The following is a 24,752-nucleotide window of genomic DNA, read 5'->3' as shown; positions in this document are numbered from 1 at the left end:
CATTTGCGTCAAGAACATGTGCGTCAAGCTTTCATTAGGAAGAATAGGAAGGCCGTAACGTAATTTAAAAGGAGCTTTGTTTCCCAGGCAGTTTATTGTTAAGAAAGATGTAAATTAGAAAGTTAAATATTTGGGTCAAGATTAGAGAAAGTATAGTTTGCTTATTTGTTTAATCTTATAATTGTCTTAATTTGTCACCAGTGAAATGTTAGTTCAAGTACAGGCTAGGAAATCTGTCGTTTTCAAAATGTCAAAGGTCACAGCAAGCCACTAAGCATCAAATAAGTAAGGTGGTCACAGATAGAAGCCAGCCACCTATGCTTCTCTCTAGGGTATGTATTACAGAAAGCCCCGAATCCAACTATGTTATTTTTGTTCAAAGTAATGGCACATTTTATAAGTGCCCTGATGCTTCCTGAATTTTAGAAGAGGATTTTTTTTTTCAAACTTATTTTTCTGATTTTGGAATGAACATATCCTTAAAGGGGAAAAGATATGCTATGAGAGCATGGTAAAACATGTATGTGGCTTCCACATCAATCTGTGCCAAGACAAGGTACCACCTGCCCACTGCTGGTGCTCAGTATTAAGGTAGGAAATTTCATTCTGGTACCTGGGACTCTTTTTAAAATGTGGTAAGATCTGATTAGAAGTGACATCTTAAACAAAACATGCCTTCATGTGATTGTCTTTTCGTTGCAATGTTCACAGGTCAGCATAGCTTCCTCCTGTGTGAAGAAGGCCCTGCTGTGTATTTAGTGTGAGACGTTATTGACTGGTTTCGTGTAGTCATGGCTTGTTGGTTATTTTTCCTTTGTTTGCTGTCTGCCTTCCCTGTTCATCTACAATTGCCTTCCCCGGCCTTATGATGAAGAACTATCAGATGAACTAAGAAGTGTACACCAGGCTCAGTAGGACCACTCTTTCTTTTCTCCTTCTCTATTTCCTTACAAGGTCTTCTCATGGACCCAGGCTGGCCTTGACCTTGTGTGCTGGGACTATAGGCATGCACCCCTCACTGTTCCTCACTATTGAGTCTACTTAATACCTCACTTCATCTATGAGGGATGGGAAGTAAATCCTCAAATTGGGCTCTTGAGTCTCAGACCTCAGTGGTAGATGATAGATACTGCCCTTACTTTGGATGGATTAGAGCGTCAGGTGCCAAACATCTTTTAGAAATAACTATCTGTGGATTAAACACAGTTCTTATCTACCTATGAACTCCAAAGCTTTGATATAAAAATCCAATCCATAGAAAAGGAAGCTTGGCAGAAAAAAACTTGAATTGTTACAGAAAAGTGACAGTGTAGCCCTGGATTCTCCTGTTTGTGGAACTGGGTGGTGTTAGTGTTTGACTTTATCTGAAGGAAAATGGGTATCACAAATTAAATTTTAGTCCTTCAGAAACTTTCAGAATTATTACCTCTACCTCTTTTTGCTCACGAAAGATTTTTATTACAATAGCACCTGTCTTAAACCTTCCTAAAAGAACATCACATGTGACAGTCGTATTTCATGAGCATTGATTAGCGTCACACTTCCTTAATTGGTGCTCTAAAATATTTGTCAGACAATTCCAACATCTATGAGTGAGCCTAGCAAAATTATCTATAATGACTATCTTTACTCATGGTGTTAAAAGTTTCCCAATTCCCTATATACCAAGCAACCTTGTTTTTATTGAATATTCTGAATGTAAGATACTATCCTATTGTAGTCTGTTGTAAATCTTTAAGTTATTAGTGTTTCAGTAGTAAATTCAGTTTCTCATAGCCCCTGCTTTAACCCCCTTGTGTTATTTCCAGTATTCATTGTGTTTCCCAAAGCTTCTGTGGTTTTGTGTGGATCAGTGTCCTGTGGTGTTGCTCAGTGACCACCACATGCTAAGTATGGTGTTTATCACTTAGACTCACTCTACAGCATGGTATTTCGGGTCTGATCAATTTGTGGACAGCTCAAAGGGTACACGTGGGAACAGAATCTGTCCTATCATACCACCATATCCCTTTGGTCTCTTCTCACCTTTCAGTGTTCTCCTGGAAAAATGAGACCTTGCGACACTCCCTCACATTTCGAATAACTCTGCTTATGCCCAGAGCTTAGCAACAGGAGGGGAAGAAGAATGACAGCAGTGCCTGCCCACATTCAAAGCCACTTCAACTCCTGATCCATGGAAAAGGTGCCTTTCCGAGACAATTCAGGGTCTACTATTTCCACACAGTTGCTGTTCTTGTCATGCTCACCACTGACACAACATCAGTTGGAGGAAAAGCGTTCAAGAATGAACAAAGAAAAAGACTGGCAGAATTTATTCTATTCCTTTAATTATCTGACAAATATTTTAAAGTACCCACTAAGGAAGTGCTACACTAATCAACCCTTCTTCAAATATGGATACAATCTCAAAGATAGTAGGAATATATGGAATCAAATAATAAATTTAGAACTGAAATAATATATTCAGATTGACAACCAGCTTGCTTTATAGTTCCGGAGTTAAGACAGCATTTTTCTCAACTGCTCTCCAATGCATTTTTTTTAAGATCAGGTCTCCCACTGAATATGTAGCTCACTAATAAGTCTGGTTGGCAAGCAAGTTCCAGGGATCCACCTGTTTCTGTAACTGCTCCTGTCCTCCCTTCCCAGTACTGTGTGCGTGTGCTTTATCGTGTTTGTTTTAGTTCTTTGACATAGTTTTGAGCTAGGGTCTGTCATTAACCATGGAGTCAAGCAAGCCTAAGCGATTTTCCTGTTTCCACCACTTCATGCCTGGAAACTTTTATGTGTACTGGGAACTCAAACTCAAGCTCTCATGCTTTTATGTGGACTTACTCACTGGGCTATCTCCCCATTTCAATGTGATCCCTAGTTCTGATGTAGTGGGATAATAAAACCAGAATGGCCCACAATTATTCCATGGTTTTATTCAGTGATACACGCTCTAGCATCTCAGGAAGTAAATGCTAATTATATCAATATCTCAGTAACGAGACAGAGGTTTTTAAATATGTATTCCCATTTATGACCATCATTTCTTTTTCAGACTGTATTTATGTAGACAGTATAAAGTAGGATAGTGCAGTAGAAGAAAATTTGTTTGATTTTTCTTAAAAATTGATCTTTAGTGTTATCTTTCAATTCATTGTTGTAACACCTTACCAGGGTATGACCTAGGACTTCCAAAAGCATCTCAGATACTGAACTGAATTTGTATAAAACTTGGTTATGGAATGCTTGTCCAGTTGCCATTACCTATAATTGTTAAATGTATTACTTATTTTCCTATGCCATCTTTAGACTATTGGAAGGTTACTTAGAGTGTTGATGAACTGTAAACCTTGGTGAGACATGCAGATAAAACTACTGGTTGGTTGGGGGTTAGTTTTTTTTTTTTTTTTTTAATAATTTTGCATCAAAAGTAGAAGAATCAGTGCCTGGGTGGCTCACCTTATCTTTCTAAACTCAACAGTTCTCCAGTCACCACACTGTGGAAAAAGATTAAAGAAAACTGAAAAGTTACCTCAAAAGAGTTACACTGCTTGAGGGGAACTAATCAGCTATGGTAGGCAATTAGCATATTTTTTCAAGGAGTGAAGCTTTTATGATCCCCAAATTATATAAAGCTAGTGTCAGCTAAGCAGAGATTCCAATCTGGCTATGCATCTGATCACTTTTAGAGTGTCACAAAATGCAGGCTAGAAACTTGTTGAGCACTATAAGTCTGAGCATTTGAAGAATATGAGTAGAAAAAGGTACTCATCCTGGCAGAGGCACTGAGTTAGAAGGGCCGGTAGGAGGCTTTGAATGCATGGTCTTGGAGTAGAACAGACTGAGAAATTGCCAATGTTAGTAGATGATATGTACATATGGTCTGCAGAAAGCATAGGAACACAGCTGTTCTATCTGAGAGCACTGTATGATATGATGTACAAATGGTGAGGAATTTTATTATATGAGTCGACCACCCAGAAAGCACAACCACTTATCATTACTTTTTGGCCCTGAATCCAGATCATCCTCACTTAGGTTTTGCTCTCCTTATCGTTAATGTGTAAGAATGAGAATTTTAATTTCTTTTACTATTAATTTCTTTGTATCTCATTTGTTTTGTAAAGAGAGACCACTTTTTAATTCTAAAATGTTTTCAAGATTACAGGGTACAAGACCCTCACAGGTAACATCCATGCTGGTTTCACATATCCACAACATGATAACTTTTTGCTACATTTACTTTATTATTTCCATATGAGTCCTTCTCTTCCCATCCACATAACTGTGTGCTAAGTGGCTGATGGATTAGGCCTATACATATATATTGTTACACAGCACTTTAGTAACAAATACTTTTCTGGGAAACTGCTAATATACTGATTAGCACTTTGGCAGAGTTAATCAGGATAAGTACTAAAGGCTTAAGTAATTATGACCAAATGAGACAAGAACATTGAGTTCCTGAGGACATTTAAACCATTGTAGACACTCTTTGCTCACTGTCATATTAATTTATATAGACACATTTTAAGACAAATACAATGCATTAAACTGATACAGAATAGAGTTTATGAACTTTAATAATTTGAAACACTACTTACGAACTCTGAAAATTTCCTAATGACAGCAGTTTTTTGCCATTCTCTGTAGAGAAAACACAGTTCTCACCTTCAAATAGTTTAGCTAGTTATTATGAATATGACAGACCTTAATCAGAATTTAAAATCTTATTTAAAATTATCAGACACAATTATGATTTTGAAAGAAAAGACTTTAACCATCTTATGTTTATATGTGTGTGTATATGATAAAGCCTAGAGCTTATAAATAAACTTAGCAAAATTACTATAAGATCTGTATAAAATAATTTTGTATTATTTTGCATAATTTTGAAATAGAATGTAAAATTAGAAAATCAGCTCAACTTTTACAAATGAGCAATTGAGAACAAACTAAAATGACTTTGTGCTAGATGCTGTAGACCACTGTTACTTAAGAATGATGAAGGAAGATAGCAAGAAATGAGATGAATCATGGTCACTGAAAGAGTTTGTAATTTTAAGCTTGTTATTTCTTTTAAAATTCAGAATTGGAAACTGGAAAATTTTCTTGACAATAAATGATTCATAAGTAAAAGTTCTGTATTTAGCTCATTGAGGAAGAGTAATAGACTTGAGGTGAATGGAAGGAGGGTACAGGGATGGAGAGGGGAGGGCATCAGAACAGGAATGATGAGGACAGGGAAGAGCTGAGGGAGAGAGTGCTGGCAGAGACAACTGGATTGGAGGTTACCTCTAGGACAAGCTATGGCAATGGAAAGTCATTGGAATCTTTGAGGATTCCCTAGCTAGGACTCCTAGCAGTGGGGCATATGGAAACTGAGCCACCCATTTCCTGAAACCTAGCAAGATGTCTAATGGAGGGATTGGAAATCTACAACCCAGCTACAAAACCTTAGACCTACAATTTGTCCTGCATGCAAAATATATAGGGATGAAAGATGGAGGAGAATTTGAGAGAAAGGCTGTATCTGACTGCACCACCTGTCTTTGGAACCTTTCTCCTAACTAGGCTGCCTTGTCTAGCTTCAACAGAAGAAAACACCCCTAGTCTTCCTGCTACTTGATATGTCAAAGCTGGTTGATAACCATGGGAAGCCTCCTCTTTTCTGAGGAGAATGCTGGGAGGAATAGAGGGGAGCAGGGGAGGGGTGAGGGAGAGAATGAGAGGAGAGAAGAGATGGTAAGTAAATAAAAAACTGAAAAAAATAAACCTATAAAAGTTCTGTAGTTAGACTAGCTAACTGAAATACAGTCTAGGATAAATGTAAAATACAGTTGAAATTCATTTTTAATATAGTTTTTTGGGTGATAGAAGGCATCTAGCTTTAGTTTTGTTACTATTAATTTGCATTGAACTTCTAGATTGTAACTGCATAAGGAATATATGGTTAAACAAGGAAGGGACAATCTATGTGCTACATTTTTTGCTTGAAAAGTTCTTAATTATTTGTAGTTTATCATTTTTTCAAAAATGATTATGGCACTGACACAGTAAACACTGAGTTGGCAGATAATGTTGTAGTCATAGATTCAACTTTTTGTGCAATAGAAACATTTCAAAATGTTTCTGGGCATACATAAGGGTGCTATAGAGCCACATTTTTTCCTTCCAAGTACTTAAATATATGATCTATTGATTGTGACAACTTCATTTGAGCAGACTGGTTGAAGGATGGTTACCTTATAATCAGAGTCTTTTGAGAAGGACCTCATGGCTTTGGTTTCACCAAGTATCCTTAGTATTTCCTGTTAAATCATTTCATTGCCCCCAAGTAATTTTGCTTCCTATTGATCACACTCTGTTTATGGGTCCTTTCTTTAATCTTAACCTATTTTATCATATTTCCATTTTTTATCTCTCTGAAGTCTTTTCAAATTCCTTGTTTCCACTCCTAAGCAGGGGCCACTCACCTTTCTAGAGTAAGCTCTAATCTCATTTAATTATCAAAATTATCTGATTATGTCAGCAGTCTGTGTTCCTTAACTTGCTGGTGTTTTATAAAACAGTCTGGCTCATTTGTCTCCATTCATCATCAAACTAGATTTTATCAGCGTTATGTATCTGTAGAGTTTTGGAAATTAGTAGAACCTTATTAAGTAAGGAAATAGAACTCCAAAGAGTTGAGGTGATAGAAAGGCAGTGTAGCTTAGTCCAGTAAATCTATCTTTAGAATAGAAGGATTCTGTCCATCTCAATCCATTGGAATTACGTTTCCTGACTGAAGGGTATGAGCAAAGAACATGTGCTCAGCATTGATAGGAGCTCTTACAGCCTGGGTGTCACCGTAGGAAGGTGGGGCTGGGGCTGAGCTGTTTTTAAATATCCTGGTATAGAATAAAAAAATTATACCACTTAGATTATATATATATATATATATATATATATATATATATATATATATTCTTATTTTGAGCCACTAGTACGTGGGATAGTGTCAATAGAAGACTATGGGGCTGATTGAAGTTTCACTAAGTATCCCATGCCTTTCCTCTACCCACATTTTGTTTCTGTAGCATAGCTATAGGCTTATAAATGTAAAATTTTGGATTTGTGTACTTTCTCTACCACTAACAACCCAGAGATCTTATGAAAGTCCATCACTTATCTAAAACAAAGGCTTCTGACTTCAAGGTACATAGTCATAATAATTCTTTCCTCTGTGGTCACCATGGTTTCTATGTTAGTATGGCTTCGTGAATAGACAGGACACTTTCTAAAATGGGAATTAGTAACAGGAGTATTATTAGTTGGTGTTATTTTGACTGTCTTTGTGAGCTTTTCTAGAAAAGATTATTGATTGATAAATTCATATAGAAAACATATTACATAAGCAACCCATGTATGAAGCAGCCAGCCAATGTTTGATTGAGAAATACTATTTTGAATTTGTTGCCTTAGTTCAAGACTAAATACTTGACAGGTGTAGCAATATTCCTTATTTCTTCAGGTTTCTCCAGAGGAGAATTTCATATCTTTTGGGAGAGTGAGCAGAAAGCTCAGAAGTGAATGCATTTGTCACATGGTTCATACTTGAAATTTTAAGCTATCTTAAATAGGCCTTGCAAGATTGAGGAAAAGTTTAGTTTGTTGTGGTAAGAGTCCAAACAGGAACTGCAATGTATTGAATTGACAATGTACATATATGGCAGGGAAAATCTGGCCATGATCAAAAGGACATATTTACCTATAGGAGAAAATCTCTGAGAATTTGGAAGAGTACTTATGAATAAAGAAGGATAGCAGTCATCACACAAATGATTGTCACTTCTAGGTATTCCCTTTAAAATTCCCTTCTCATCTCTGTGAATAATGGATATTTATTACATAGCATTTAATGTATGAATGCATTGGCCTGTCTGGTAAATAGAATCAAGGATGTTTTAGTAGGTAGCTCAGGTCACCTAGCTGGGAGTTAGTATCTCCCTCATCTTAGTCAAGGGGGCTGAACATCAAGCAAGCATAAGTTTCAGGATAATAGTGCTTTGTTCTGTGCTTTTTTTTGAATTATAAAAATTTAAAACTTTTCTATTTCTAATTGCAGAGAAAATTTCACAAGAGATTTGTGTGGTCACGAACACAAAAGATGAAGAATCTGTAGGACATCTCCTTGAGGAAGTGCTAAGAAATGAACTAAATGTAAGCATTCAAAGAATGAGTTGGATCAACTGTCACACATTTTTGTGGTATAAAGGCAGCATCATTGCAAAAGCACACAAATCACTCAAACCAACTGTTGCTATTTCCTCCACCCCTAAGATACTTCATTCTCTCTTTTTTTATTCGATATATTTTTTATTTACATTTCAAATGATTTCCCCTTTTCTAGACCCCCCACTCCCTGAAAATCCCCTCATTCTCTTAATACTGGGATTGAAGCATACTCCATCCTGATCCATTTTTCTTGGGCAGTGGTTCTTAACTTTCCTAATGCTGCAAGACTTTGGTACAGTTCCTCATACTGTGGTGATTCCCTAGCCATAAAGTTATTTTGGTGCTACTTCATAACTATTATTTTGTTACTGTTATGGATTATAATGTAAATATCTGATATACAGGATATTTGATATATCACTCTGTAAAAGGAATTATTTAGCAGGTTATCTATGTCCTCTGGTTCTCAAATAACTGCTGGGCATTTGTATGCCCTTTCCATTTTGTTTTAGGTCTCTAATAAAGACACAGGGACCTTGTACTTTTATTAGCCAGCTGTAAGCCTAATCTGGGCAGTCTCTGAGCCCAACAAGGTTGCTAATAGACAAGTGCCCCATTACTCGCCATGTCGTCTTGCCCTGGCCTGCTCTGGTCCATGTGTGTCCTCATGGCTGCTCTCTCATTGTGAAGTTATGGCAGATCCTCCGGGTCTCTCCACATCTTCTTGTGATCTTCTGTTTCTCCCACTGGACTCTTTTATGGGATCCCCTGATTTAGGTTGGAAGTTCTTCCTTATTCTCTTCTGCCCAGCTCTGTCTAATCAGCTCTTTATTAGGCAATCAGAGGTGATGGAGAAGAATGCTTATAAAAACACTGATACTAGTGATGCTTCATAAAAATAACAATACCAAACTCTAGCCTTTATTCGACTCCCTGCAGGCATATAAATAAGCTTTTGAATAATACAAAGAAAACCTTTACACAGCACACAAAACCATGCCCCAACATGACTTGTGCGGATTGTGACCCACAGATTGAGAACCACTGTTTCTGGATGTTTCTTGTGGTCCTCATTTTCATACGTGACATATTCTAAAAGCCGGCTAGTTGCTGTGTCCCATGGTGTGACTCAGATACAGTTGGAGGCCTAATGCCCAGCACATACTAGATGCTACTAAATTATGTTTCTTTTAAGTATCAGAGATGAAGATGAAGGGAGAAAAGAAAGACAATTGTGACCATAGATGAGAAAATCATGATGCTGAGAAAATTGATGTATTTATATCAATTATGAATTGATCAGCTTCCTAGTTAAACTTCTATGATTAAGGCTGGAAAAACAGAAGAAGCCACATGATAGATACAGAAACTGTTTATTTCTTCCACCCCTGAAGAGTTCTACAACCATTTTGATGACAGCTTTATGTTTTGAAATGTTGTTTGCCTAATTGATTTTATTACAATTTAATTCATTTTCTGTTTTCTTTTTTGCCTTTTCCCCATTAACTAATAAATTTATTCACTTTACAGCCTGATCACAGACCCCCCTGCCAGTCTGACCCTTACAAACCCCCCCCCCTCATTATACCTTGCTCTTCTCAGAGAAGAGGAACCCCCCTTGGGTACTAGCCAGTCCTGGGACATCTAGGGCTGAGGATGGGACTGAGCATATCCTCTCCCTCTCAGACCCAACCAGGCAGTCCAGTTAAGGAGTTCAATTGGCAGGCAACAGAATCAAGAGACAGCCCCCACCCACATGAAGATCAACCTGCATATCTACAAATGTGTAGGGAGCCTAGATCTAGTCCCTGCACGTTCTTTGTTGGTGGTTCAGTCTCTGTGAGCCCCAGATTAGTTGATTTTGAGGGTCTTCTTGTGGTGTATCTGTTTCCATCTGCTGCTGGATGGAGCTTCTCAGGAGACAATTATGCTAGGTTCCTGTCTGCAAGTATAGCAGGGTATCATTAATAGTGTCAGGGGTTGGCTCTCTCTCATGGGATGATGGGTCTCAAATTAGACCAGCCATTGGTTGTCCAGGCCCCCAATCTCTGTTCTCTCTTTATTCCTGCATATCTTGTACACAGGACATATTTTGGGTTGAAGGTTTTATGGATGGGTTGATATCCCCATTCCTCCACTGGAAGCACAAGACTGACTTCCTGACCAGAAACATGCAGGGACAACCACATGATTAAAAACCAGTATAAGAACAGAATCAACAAAAGCCAGGGCCAAATGACACTTTCAGAGACAGCTATCCTATTATAGCCAGCCCTGGCTATCTTAACATAAACAAAGCACAGGAAAATGACCTTAAATCCAGTCTTATAAAGAGAGTAGAGGCCTTTGAGGAGGAAATGAATAAATTCCTTAAAGAAATACAGAAAATTGCAATTAAATAGGTGAAGGAAATGAATAAGACTGTTCAAGACTTGAAAACAGAAATAAAAGCAATAAAACACAAACTCAAAGAATTGTGGAGATGGAAAACTTAGGGAAGAGAACAGAAACAACAGATGCAAGCATCACCAACAGAATATTAGAGATGGAAGAGAGAATCTCAGGTGTAGATGCTATGATAGAAGAAATTGATACATCAGCTAAAAAATGTTCAATCTAAAAAAAATCTTGACACAAAACATTCAAGAAATATGGGATATCATGAAAAGACCTGTCTTAAGAATCATAGGAGTAGAACTTCAGCTGAGTGTACTAAATGCTAGGCTGGTTTGTATATGTTTTGTAGATGTGTCTGCCTGGGTACACCGCTACTTATGGTACTTCTGGGAACTGTTTTTTTTTTTTTCTTTTTTAATTCCTTCATTTCTCACACTTCCTCTACAGCCCACTAGTATTCCTTTTTAAGAAAGACAATTTCACCTCCTTTTAAGGGGAAGCTCAAGCTTGTCCCATAATCTCCAGCTCAATGGCAGAAAGCTCCTTCTAAAGTTGTTTTTCTGAGAAGGAACCACTTAGCTCTATTCTCTCTGAAACCTTCACCTTTGACGCCCCTCTCCTTAACTCACGGACCTTTTATTTATTCATAGTCTTATTATTCGAGACCTCTCTCCTGATACTCAGACCCACAAGAGTATTTTAATCTATAGTTTTGAGAGTTCTGTGGCCCTGGAACCTCAATATCCCTAGCACTCTCTGACTTCTAGTTTTCCTAACTGTTAAAGTACAGATCCCCATCAGGATGTTCTTCCTCTTTAACTGTTGTGATCTAACAATTTTGGGTAGCTTTCTGTATATCAGCACAGTGAGATGTGCACTTATCCTCAAAAGCACCCCATCATTTCCTCCTCTATTTTGCAATAAAAGAAATTGTCCAGCTTTTAATTTGTACAAGGTCATTTAATCAGTGCACCAATTAGTGTTAGTTAATGCAAAATGCTTTTTGTTAATTAATATCTCTGAAGGGCAGATGAAAGTAAAAAAATTAGTATGATGTTTTAAATTTTGACAGGATTATAGTTAAGTCTGAAAGAAGTGACTTCCTTGGATAGGGATTTGTCTGCTTTTCTGTAGACACCTCTTCCATTATAAAAGCAGGTTTATCTTGTCGCATTGTATTTTTCAGCCCATCATTTACAGAAAAGCACAAAATGGTGGATATTATAAGTTTTTACAACCGAGAGCTTTTGTCTGCCTTTGAAAAGAACATATAAAAATGATGAAGTCACCGCTGCTGAAATCTTCAGGGAGATCAGTGTGGGTGTGGAGCTGTGCCTTACACAATGGGGGGATTGTTTTATTGATATGAATAGAAGAAATGTTTCCCACTGAAACTGAAGGAAGAGATTGGGTATGCTTATGGTAATTGCCTGGGAAAAATTTTGCAACATACACTTTGGGTGACCCAAATGTCTAACTGTAACATAATGGAAAATACCAAATTCATGTATGAGGTAGCTGTAAGTTAAAATGGCCTACGTTTGATAGATATACTTTCTATCCCTATACTCATATTCATGCACATGTCATTAACATTTAAATTGTAGGACCTCAGATTTGGTCTTGTTGTCATCTTTTGACTTATTTATTTTTCTGGGCCTTGTATTTCTGTGAAAGAGCTCTCTCCATGTTTGGGAGGTAGATTCTGATGAATAGGACCTGCTTGGATTTGATTGTAAAAGGCCTCTAGTAAATAGATATGGTTGAACACTGGGTACCCAGATGGTGGTTCTGTTTAAAAATTTTTAGGGACCTGTAATAGGTGAGGTCTGGTACCAAGTAGGTCAGTGATCTCAGGCTCTGAGAGGTATAGCCTGGCCCCACTCTCCTTTCTGTTTTCTGTTTCTGTTTCCACCACAGGAGCTGTCATAAACTCAGCCAGACCTTCACCACTGATGAGCTGTGACTGCTCAGACTAGGGGATAAAATCAATCCATCCTTTCATAGGTTGTTTATGTCCAGTACTCTGCCACACAACAGGAAAAGCGAGGAGTGGGGTTGTTGCTGTCCTGGGGGCTGCACTGCACTGGTGGCAGGCATTGACTGGGCTGTGGGAGGAGCCTGAAGGGGATTCGAGCTGCTGCCTTGTGAAGCCCCAGAGTCCTGTAGGCAGAGCTTAAAGGCAGTTCTAGAAGTGCAGGGGAATGAAGGGAGTGTGTGGGCAGTGAGCACTGGTCGACTGATTCAGAGGGGAACAAAAGTTCTACTGAGAACCAGAAGTCATTCATATTATACTGTGGAAATGAATTGGCAATATCATTCCTGTGTCCTGAATGTTTTTGTGAGGTGGAATTCAGAAAGAATAGGATAATTGGTAAAAGAAATTAAAAAACAATGTAACATTCAGTCTCCACTGCTGTCTATAGGCAGATTTATAGTGAGACATAAGAGAAAGTGGAGCAGAAAGATGTGAAATACATGCGTGCTAGCAAGGAAAGGGACATGCGCACAAAGTAGTTTTGGGCAAAGAGGTGTTCCCATTATGAATATGGGCATAAAGAACCCTTGCACTGTACTCTGCAGTGACAGCATGAATGGTGGCCAATGAATCAAGTGTTTTCTTGGTTCCTTGACATTGACATGGAAGGTTACAATCATGATAGGAAGTCATCCCTCTTGTGATGCTACAACTAAAGCCTGTAGCAGGGTTTGGTATTTTCCACAGAATGATGGTTTTACTAGCACGCAAAATGTATGGAAGCTTGCACCAAGGTTCTAGAAAGCTCCTGTGGTAATTTGTCCAGGGACAGATTATGTGCAAGGAGCTTCTTGGTGGGTCAAGGTGTTTCTTGGAGCTCTAAGTTGAAGGCAAAGGAACAGTGAAGACACCATGTTTTTGGAGATCACAAGATTATTGAGGAACTGCTTCAATGAGTGCAGATTGTCAGAGAGATGGGGGGGAGAGGGAGAGGAAGAGGGAAAGATAGAGAGGGGGAGAGGAGAGAGGGGGGAGAGAGGGAGGAGAGAGAGAGGTAGAGAGAGAGAGAGGGGAGAGAGAGGGAGAGAGAGAGAGAGAGAGAGAGAGAGAGAGAGAGAGAGAGAGAGAGAGAGAGAGAGAGAGAGAGACACTGCATGGTGCTGCTGTCCCCAGGGTGGGAGGGGCAGGGATACCCATTCATCTGTAGCCCAGATGCTTTTAACACGAATTTTTGAGGTCAGACATGTTGTTATAGGTTTGCTATTTGCCCTGATGAGTTTCAGGCTTGCTTTGACTTAATCTATCCTTTATTTACCTATATTATTTGCTTTAGGAATGGATGTGTTTTCTTTGTATCATTGCATTATGGAAGTTAAGGGCAGAATAAATCCTATTCCCTTGAGTTTTTTCTCGTAGGTAACCTCTCTCTATCAGAATAAAATTTACTAACACCAGTTCTCAGCCACTTCGTTTTAACTCTGAAAATGTGGAAAGTATACTGCTGTAAAAGTAGTGAGGGTAGAGGAGGTAGAAGGTGTGATTACCTCTTCATTAGTTATTTAATTCATTCTAATTCATTTGCTTACAAGATAGTCAAGCAGGTGCTACTCTTAAGGACCTTTCTGTGGAATTGGCTGATAATATAGTACACAATAACACCCTAAAGAATGCAACTGTGCCCTCAATGGGTTGGTTCTAGAAACCAGTATGGGGTGATGAGGTGCTAAAGCAAGAACCGACTCCTGTACAGAAAATCTGGGATTGGGTGGGCCATACTCTCTCTGATGAAGCAGTAGCAATGATGTCGAACAACCTGGAACCTCAGTATGTTTACTGTGTACAATGCCAGGAGTAGGAGGTAGGGGGGTTCTGTAGGGAGCAGTCCCAAATGGCAGTCATCCAGAGAAGGAAGCTGCTCTTGCTAGGTTTTGCACACACTGGTCAATGCTTTGTAAACTCTCATACAAGGAGCAGAGGGAGACTTTAATGCTCTTCAGAGCCTTTTCTGGAGGAAGGATTTACTGGTTCCCCTGGATCCAAACCATCAAGAGTTCTTGGCATGGAAAGAAAAATAACCTGTGCTTAGCTAAGAGAATCATGGAAAACAAGTTTTGGGGAGTGAAAGTCACTGAGTGAAATTTCTCAACAGACATGTCATTTAATTAAGCATAAAGGGGAATCAGCAGTTACTTAAAGGCCAGACTTAAAGGAACCACGCTGTGGAAGCTGCCTGAGGAGCCGCATGGGCGGAGAGTAAGATGGGTTGAGTGGTTGAAGTGGTGATGGATGGATGGGGTAGATAAGGGCAGTAGTGGATAAGGTAGGAGCAGCGCCAGAGGCAGCCCTATAGACTGTGCACAATTATATTTTGCCTGTATTATATTCTGGCTCACCGCAATATAATGTCAAGAGGAATTGAATTGAAGACTGTCCAGTTGTCTTCAAAGAGTGTTCATGTTGGCTGCGGCTGACTGGCTACACACAGGAAGATGTGTGGTGGTTAGAGATTTTGTTTTTTTTTTTTTACATTTTCCTAAAAACCCTTAAGTGCATTCAGTTCAGTTTGGAGTCCTGTAACAAAGGGATGAATCCCAGAAGGCTTCGGACCTACACGGTACGAGCTTTCTATGTATTTGGCTCATCCACCACTTCCTGTTTCCTGGAGACCAGAATTTAATTATTGTTTTCTATAACCACAAATGACAAGCTGTGTTTAACTGAAAATCATTCATTTTCCGGGTATAAGGCAGGATATGGTTTTGTTGGCGTTGTTCTCTAATGCTTGATTTATTTCTCCTGATAGCCTGAAGGTTGAGTCTAGTGTGTAGTTCTGTGCCTTTTGTTACAGTGTATAGAACGACTGTGTTTTGTTAGTGTGTAGGACTGTGCCCTTTGGAACGCTGTGTAGATCTGTGCTTTTTCTTACAGTCCTTACCAAACTCAATGTATGACAGTAGAAAAACAAAACTTCAAGATTAGCAAAAGCCAAAAGAAAGGCAGAAATGAAGTAGAGCAATTGTAGCCTTAGTAACATTTTCACACTTAAAAACAAAGATTAAGTATACATATTTTGATATGCACAGTAGCATCTTGATCTGAAGATAATAGACATTTGTTTGGGGGTACTGAACACAGTTAATAGTCAATGACACTCTAAAGCTAGTTGGGCTTTTTGGGGCCTACTCTGAAAGGAGGCAAGGACTCATTCATTATGTCACAGTGAGTGAGTGAGTGCATATGTTTGTCGTGTGTGTGTGTGTGTGTGTGTGTGTGTGTGTGTGTGTGTATGTGTGTGTAAGGCTAGAAACTGCCTGAAGGTCATTCTGCTAAATTACATTACGTTTGTTTGGACATCAACCAGAGATTCTGATGCGTACTAGAGGGGAGAGAAAGTCCAAATGTCATGGACTATAAGTAACTCAAGCTGCTATTGATTGCTCTTGTACTATATCCAATGAAATTAGATTTTCATTGGTTGTCATGGTTTTAGAACATTATTATGTGAGAGCTAGAGTAATCTCTAAATGTAACTTGGTGTGTTTTTCTGTTTTAAAGACATTTTTGCCTTTTTACACATTATATTATTTTATGCAGTAAATTTTATGTTCTTTATGAACAATTTTTGTATTATAATAGAATTGCAAATTACCCTCTTCCCGGTCTTCCCACCAAACCCCCTAGTTCCACTCGCTCTCTTAAGATCATTTATAAAAATATTTTCTGTATTCTTGTCTATATAAGAATGAGGTCAATGTTTCTAAATACTAACAAATATGATGTTAAAAATTCAGAATATAGAATAGTAGAACATCCAGAGTTATTAGCCAATGTTATTATTATTTTCATGAAATTAGATCTTCTTGTGCATGTCAAAATATTATTTTATACATACAGGAAGTAGCCATTGTAAGAAGTTCATACAGGACATTGTTCCCTTAGAATAACAGCATAACACAGTGTTTCACTTCTCACTTAACAGCATGAGGACTGGAATTCAGTACCCTGCACTGAAGAATCACAACATTCCTCTCCTCTCTGTAAGCTTTGGTTTATTTAACTGTTAACCTTTAATAGTTGACTTCCCTTCCTCCCTCCCTTTGCCCTTCTCTCCATTTCTCTCACTTTTCCTTCCTTCTTGTATATGCGTGCTCCTCTGTGTGTATGGTGTGTATGTGTGTTCCTCTGTGTGTATGTGTGCTCCTCTGTGTGTATGGTGTGTATGTGTGCTCCTCTGTGTGTATGGTGTGTATGTGTGCTCCTCTGTGTGTATGGTGTGTATGTGTGCTCCTCTGTGTGTATGGTGTGTATGTGTGCTCCTCTGTGTGTATGGTGTGTATGTGTGCTCCTCTGTGTGTATGGAGTGTATGTGTGTTCCTCTGTGTGTATGGAGTGTATGTGTGTTCCTCTGTGTGTATGGTGTGTATGTGTGCTCCTCTGTGTGTATGGAGTGTATGTGTGCTCCTCTGTGTGTATGGAGTGTATGTGTGCTCCTCTGTGTGTATGGAGTGTATGTGTGTTCCTCTGTGTGTATGGAGTGTATGTGTGCTCCTCTGTGTGTATGGAGTGTATGCGTGCTCCTCTGTGTGTATGGTGTGTATGTGTGTTCCTCTGTGTGTATGTGTGCTCCTCTGTGTGTATGGTGTGTATGTGTGCTCCTCTGTGTGTATGGTGTGTATGTGTGCTCCTCTGTGTGTATGGTGTGTATGTGTGCTCCTCTGTGTGTATGGTGTGTATGTGTGTTCCTCTGTGTGTATGGTGTGTATGTGTGCTCCTCTGTGTGTATGGTGTGAATGTGTGCTCCTCTGTGTGTATGGTGTGTATGTGTGCTCTTCTGTGTGTATGGTGTGTATGTGTGCTCCTCTGTGTGTATGGTGTGTATGTGTGCTCCTCTGTGTGTATGGTGTGTATGTGTGCTCCTCTGTGTATATGGTGTGTATGTGTGCTCCTCTGTGTGTATGGTGTGTATGTGTGCTCCTCTGTGTATATGGTGTGTATGTGTGCTCCTCTGTGTGTATGGTGTGTATGTGTGCTCCTCTGTGTGTATGGAGTGTATGTGTGCTCCTCTGTGTGTATGGAGTGTATGTGTGCTCCTCTGTGTGTATGGTGTGTATGTGTGTTCCTCTGTGTGTATGTGTGCTCCTCTGTGTGTATGGTGTGTATGTGTGTTCCTCTGTGTGTATGGAGTGTATGTGTGTTCCTCTGTGTGTATGGTGTGTATGTGTGCTCCTCTGTGTGTATGGTGTGTATGTGTGCTCCTCTGTGTGTATGGTGTGTATGTGTGCTCCTCTGTGTGTATGGTGTGTATGTGTGCTCCTCTGTGTGTATGGTGTGTATGTGTGCTCCTCTGTGTGTATGGAGTGTATGTGTGTTCCTCTATGTGTATGGAGTGTATGTGTGTTCCTCTGTGTGTATGGTGTGTATGTGTGCTCCTCTGTGTGTATGGAGTGTATGTGTGCTCCTCTGTGTGTATGGAGTGTATGTGTGCTCCTCTGTGTGTATGGAGTGTATGTGTGTTCCTCTGTGTGTATGGAGTGTATGTGTGCTCCTCTGTGTGTATGGAGTGTATGTGTGTTCCTCTGTGTGTATGGAGTGTATGTGTGTTCCTCTGTGTGTATGGTGTGTATGTGTGTTCCTCTGTGTGTATGGTGTGTATGTGTGCTCCTCTGTGTGTATGGTGTGTATGTGTGCTCCTCTGTGTGTATGGAGTGTATGTGTGTTCCTCTGTGTGTATGGAGTGTATGTGTGTTCCTCTGTGTATATGGTGTGTATGTGTGCTCCTCTGTGTGTATGGAGTGTATGTGTACTCCTCTGTGTATATGGTGTGTATGTGTGCTCCTCTGTGTGTATGGTGTGTATGTGTGCTCCTCTGTGTGTATGGAGTGTATGTGTGCTCCTCTGTGTGTATGGAGTGTATGTGTACTCCTCTGTGTATATGGTGTGTATGTGTGCTCCTCTGTGTGTATGGTGTGTATGTGTGTTCCTCTGTGTGTATGGTGTGTATGTGTGCTCCTCTGTGTGTATGGTGTGTATGTGTGTTCCTCTGTGTATATGGTGTGTATGTGTGCTCCTCTGTGTGTATGGTGTGTATGTGTGCTCCTCTGTGTGTATGGTGTGTATGTGTGCTCCTCTGTGTGTATGGTGTGTATGTGTGCTCCTCTGTGTGTATGGAGTGTATGTGTGCTCCTCTGTGTGTATGGAGTGTATGTGTGCTCCTCTGTGTGTATGGAGTGTATGTGTGCTCCTCTGTGTGTATGTGTGCTCCTCTGTGTGTATGGTGTGTATGTGTGTTCCTCTGTGTGTATGTGTGTTCCTCTGTGTGTATGGTGTGTATGTGTGCTCCTCTGTGTGTATGGTGTGAATGTGTGCTCCTCTGTGTGTATGGTGTGTATGTGTGCTCCTCTGTGTGTATGGTGTGTATGTGTGCTCCTCTGTGTGTATGGTGTGTATGTGTGCTCCTCTGTGTGTATGGTGTGTATGTGTGCTCCTCTGTGTGTATGGTGTGTATGTGTGCTCCTCTGTGTGTATGGAGTGTATGTGTGCTCCTCTGTGTGTATGGAGTGTATGTGTGCTCCTCTGTGTGTATGGTGTGTATGTGTGCTCCTCTGTGTGTATGGTGTGTATGTGTGCTCCTCTGTGTGTTTGGTGTGTATGTGTGCTCCTCTGTGTGTATGGAGTGTATGTGTGCTCCTCTGTGTGTATGGAGTGTATGTGTGCTCCTCTGTGTGTATGGTGTGTATGTGTGCTCCTCTGTGTGTATGGTGTGTATGTGTGCTCCTCTGTGTGTATGGAGTGTATGTGTGCTCCTCTGTGTGTATGGTGTGAATGTGTGCTCCTCTGTGTGTATGGTGTGTATGTGTGCTCCTCTGTGTGTATGGTGTGTATGTGTGCTCCTCTGTGTGTATAGTGTGTATGTGTGCTCCTCTGTGTGTATGGTGTGAATGTGTGCTCCTCTGTGTGTATGGTGTGTATGTGTGCTCCTCTGTGTGTATGGTGTGTATGTGTGCTCCTCTGTGTGTATGGTGTGTATGTGTGCTCCTCTGTGTGTTTGGTGTGTATGTGTGCTCCTCTTTGTGTACAGTGTGTATATGTGGTGGTCTATGTGTACAGTGTGTATATGTGCTCCTATGTGTACAGTGTGTATGTGTGCTCCTATGTGTATGTAGAGATACATACAATCTCATGTATGTGAAGACTAGAAATTGGGAATCTTCCTCAATCTCTCACCCCAATTTTGGAAAAAAGAGTCCCTCCCACACTGAGCCGGGAATTCACTGATTCAACTAGACTGTCTAGCCAGAACACTTTAAGGATTCTCCTGTTTATGCTTCGCTGGTGACGGGATTACATATACTCACCACCACAGCCATCATTTTATGTGTATGCTGGGGATCTGATATCAGGTCCTTATGCTTGTGTGGCAAGCGCATTACCCACTGAGTCATCTCACCCATCCCCTTCCTTTCATTTTCTCAATTTTCAGTCTGGCCTGGGACTTAGTAGAACTCATTACATAGCTCACTTTCTTCAAACTTGCCATCATACGTCCTTAGCCTTGGAACTGCAGGATTGCACTGTATTTAACCATGCCTGGATTTAGGTGAGTTTAGTAAATAGGCACATTCTGAACATTTGTATTTTAAAAATCACGATAGTTTTAGTTCTTAATATAATTTTACCATTCTTGATGGATTGGCTTGGTCTAGTTAGAGTGCACATGGCACTTAAAAATATTGCTTATATTTATGAAGGCTTCATCTAATAATTGTTAGCAGGTTCATTTCAACTCTTCATCTGTGGTACAATTGTACGTTAAAGTGCTAAATGGTAGGTTATTCCATTGTTCCATTGGCTCTAGCTAAGTTACCATTCTAGGCTATGGTGGCTCTATGATAATGGAAGCAAAACACCCCTTTGAGCTTATGAATAGAGTATTAATGTGGGTTTGATACCTGAAAACTTGCTCAGAGCCCCCAAACCAGAACTTACTTGCCCATCTGCTTTTTTGTTGTTGCAATGACACTCTGCAACTGTGGTGACTACTTAGCATTTGTGAGTTAAAGCCCACCCTCCCCCAATCTATACTGAAAGTCTCTTGCAAATATATTGCTTTCATGTTTCAGTACCTTGTCTTGTTTGTACCTTGACATTATGTAGTTCTCACTTTTCCTTTGTCCCAGTGAACTTGATTTTATGTTCTAAGGCTTGGTACTTTCCTTTTATCCTCACGTATTTGGCTTTGGTTTTGTATTGGTCAGACGTCTGTGTGGACTCACTGACTGTGGTGTCTGCATAGCCTGATTTCTACTGTAATAAAGCATATTGCTTTCATCACCTCTTTTCCCGGGTCCCTCACACAGCTTTGAGAATGTATGTGTATATGTGTATAAATCACCATGGTTAATGATGATAGAACTATGTTGAAGGAAACTTCTGTAATATCTCTTAGCCTGGACATCAGCCAGATACATTTCTGTAGATAAATCGATAACTGCCAGGTGTCCATCAATCATGTGAAATTTTGCTAAGAGTTTAGAACACTAAGCACACTGAAGAAGTTCTAACTTATCTCAGAACCAGAGAAAGGACAGTGTTCACAAGAGGAGAGGATGCAAGGGAATGCAGATTGCAGATGCTGCAGAAAGTAACTGAAGTGAGTTTGCAATAGAGATGCAATTGTTGTGGTCAGCCTTCTGTAATTACAAGAGAGGCTTTGGTGGCGAAATGAGCACTAGACAGTCAGCCAGCATTGGGGTGAAGAAGTAGACTCGAAATCAGCATGCAAACTATTCAGAGAATACTAATCTTTATTGAGCCTTAAATTTACCTTTCTTTCCAGTCAAGAGATCTCTACCTTAAAAATTTCCTGAGGGTTCAGGAGATAAAGGGCTTGCTTTGCAAACACTAAGGTTGAGCTCATTCCCCAGAACCCATGTAAATAAACCAAGTGTGGCAAGGTGTGCTGCAGTCTCAGAGCTGGGGATGTAGGGACAGGAACATCTCTGGGGCTTTCTGATTGTCAGTCTAGGCTGCTTGGTAAGTTCCAGGCCAGTGAGAAACCTTGTCTTTAAAAAGCAGATAATACCTGAGAAATTCTACCTGAGATCTTCCTCTGGCACTTATAGCTATGCACATGTATGCGCATGCACACTTGAACACATATTAACCCACACAAAATACATATAATATAGTCTGAGACATTCATATTTAAATATTTGTGACATATGATTCTGTTTTTATATGTTTCTGCAAATATAATCTATTTGTAACCTTTGTGAATAATTTGAGCCAATACACTAGATAATACCCATCTATTAGGTTACTAATAATATCTTATAATGGAAAGTTGATGGCATGGGATATTTTTATACAAACAAAACAACTCTATTTCTCAATTAAGGGGAATATCCATTCAAGAAAAGCAACTTGTGCACAGGAAATATAATGGTATTTTCCAGGTTGCCTTTGAATAGTAATATCTAGTCAATAATAATTTGCCTATAACTTGAATAGTAATATCTAGTCAATAATAATTTGCCTATAACTTAAATTTATTTGTTTAATGTATATTGGCTCATGCTTATGTAGAAATTTTGCAATGGCACTTATATATGCATCTAGGTTACTTTCTTATTCTATAGAAAAATTAAACTTTGTTCATGTAAATAAAGTTAGGTTAGATAAATTTGAAGGAAAATTAGTTGAAATAATAAATTGTTTACTTTTGTTTTTCCTGTTCACCATGCCGGTAGATGTAATAAAGAAATAGGTCATTAATTTCAGATGATAGGAAAAGCAGTAGTTTGGGTTTTTTGTTAAGGATAAACAAAATTTTGTTTTGTTATGCACTTGAGATAAGAGAGCCTGTTTACATTTGTATGCTTTTAAAGGTATCTAGGGACTTCTGACATTGCCACCAATTGGAAGTGTTTCACACATGCTGATTCCTGCATCCAGGAAAATGAAAAAAAATCTTTATTTTGGATAAGGTTATAAGAGATTCTTGTGAATATTTAAATTTGGAAATTGTTATCTTCTGAATTTAATATGAGCGCCTCAGAGGCAGAAACTTTTCCTTCACTGGGGTTGACTCAATGCTCAGTTTAGCAACCACTGAATGTTGCCTGATTTCTTTTGCTTGGGAATTTTAGAATTTTTTTCTTTTTACACACTGTACAGTTTTGGATATTTAATGTCTATATAATGAAATGGACCTTGAATTTTTCATGACAGTAACTCATGTCTGTTAAGATTAGCTCTGTTTTCACTCCTATTGTGCAGTCTTTGGGAGTTTCTCATCAGAACAATAGTTGGCTCTCAAAGTGCTTATGGCAGAGAGAGAAAGAAATTCAGAAAGGAGCATAGTTTTAAAGGGAGTGTTAGATTTGTAATTCCTTTTGTCAGTAGCTCAGTATATGCTGGATGCAGAAGTTCAAGAGTATCTGTTTCTTCTCTGGGGTCAAATCCAAATAATAGTTAGGAAAGACTCATGACACACTTTCTTCCAAATCTTGGACCCAGAAAGGTGATGAGTGTTAAGAGATTATTATATGAGCTCCTGAATTTAAGATAGTAATCAACTAACTTTATCCAAGTTAGCTTTATACCAAAGCTGTACAGATGAACAATTGACTTAAATCTTACAGACCAGAATCTGAGAATTAACCCCTTCCTGGCTGTGTCATCATAAATTGATTACTTATTCTCCAGCCTTTTTATCCATAATAAAATATATAAATAATAACACTTGCTTATGTCTAGGTATGCAGTATGATTTCAGCATACATATGTTTTAAACATTCAACATAACTTCCAGAATATGATATAAATCTTAGTACTGTAAGGCACTAAATGTGAAAGAGTTCTGGAGATACAATGATGTACTAAAGGTGTAGTTTGAAAGAGAAAGACTTGGAATAAGTGAGTGAAATTAATAACAGCACATAGTTAATATATTCCTATGTGCAAGGAGTTATGAATTTGTATGCTGACTATGAACAAAATCTGAATGGGATTTAGGGCACTTTTACTGGATCTAGAACAGAGATTACTGGAAAAGCCCATAGACTTGTAATCTACATGTTTATAGAAGCATTGCCCATTCTGTGTTAGTATGGGATTGGGTCTTAGTGACCCCATGACATGATAGACCTTTGGTCTCAGTGTTCTTTGTTTTCTCTTTATATATTCCTACTTGAGAGGGGTTTTTCCCTGACAATTCATCTTCCTCCCTGGTGTCCATCTTTTCAATAGTATTTAAACTATGCATAGTTTTTGCATTGAGAGAAGGGTAAATCTTTGGGTGTGATCAGCTCCCAAGGGTCCCATCTTGCTAATGGACCTTGGCATCATGCAGCAAGTTAGCATTCATGGTTGGAGGCTTCAGTTTACACAGAATAGCAGACATCACAGTGGCAATCTAATACACATAAATATTTTGTATTAGTTCTTCTAATACACCTTCTAATACATCTGTCACCTCAAAATACTGGGGTTGTCTACCCTGTGCATTTTTTCCTCAGCTTTTGAGAAGGACATTAGAAAGAGCAATCCTCATTTTTCATTTATTAGCAGATTCTATGAATCTTATCAACTACTATTTTGCCAATAAATAAGTCGAGTCATAGGACACAGTAAATTCTTAACAGTAAAGTCACAGAGAAAGAATGTTCCAGAGATAAATTAAAAGCCAGGGAACTGAGTTCCTGAGTCTAAGCTCTTAATTAGACTACCTCAAAGGCTGACTTAAACAAAGAAAGACCTTAGTGAATACTCAAAGCTAAGTGGACCAAACAAGGAAAACCAAGCTTTTATAGTAATTATTAATATTTCCTCAGACTGGAAAGAAAGTGCATTTCTCTACCACTCCCTTGTTTATACCCACACTAGGGCTGCAGGGCAAATGGGAGGGAAGTGGAATATTGGAAGATTCTCATTCGGAGACAACTCAACCAACATGCTCTGTAAAAAGTGAGTTGGCTTCTCAGAAACACATTTTTCAATCTTTGACTCCCGGAACTTGAATTCTTTTAGGCTTAGTTAAGCCTTGACTCTTCTTGGAAAGAAGTTCTCTGACAACCCACCTTCCTTTCTCATATCCGTACTTTAACAGTATTTCTACTGTGCAGATGTTTGCATTTAGTTCATGGTAAATCTTTTATTGAATGGCCAT

The 24,752-nt window shown here is 39.1% G+C and overlaps 1 protein-coding gene across 1 annotated transcript in view; it reads left to right on the top strand.

Annotated features, from left to right (window-relative positions):
* The window catches only part of Crppa (CDP-L-ribitol pyrophosphorylase A), a 313,308-nt gene that overhangs the window by 102,905 nt on the left and 185,651 nt on the right, over positions 1 to 24,752 (top strand). The window contains exon 6 of the mRNA XM_052185927.1: positions 8,099 to 8,193. Coding sequence (XP_052041887.1) covers positions 8,099 to 8,193 — 95 coding nt within the window. The remainder of the gene's footprint in view (positions 1 to 8,098; positions 8,194 to 24,752) is intronic.

The sequence above is a fragment of the Apodemus sylvaticus genome, chromosome 6 (genome assembly GCF_947179515.1).
Source record: "Apodemus sylvaticus chromosome 6, mApoSyl1.1, whole genome shotgun sequence".
Lineage (NCBI taxonomy): Eukaryota > Metazoa > Chordata > Mammalia > Rodentia > Muridae > Apodemus > Apodemus sylvaticus.
The sequence above is the reverse complement of the archived record's forward strand: the minus strand, read 5'-3'. Positions and strand labels throughout refer to the sequence as shown.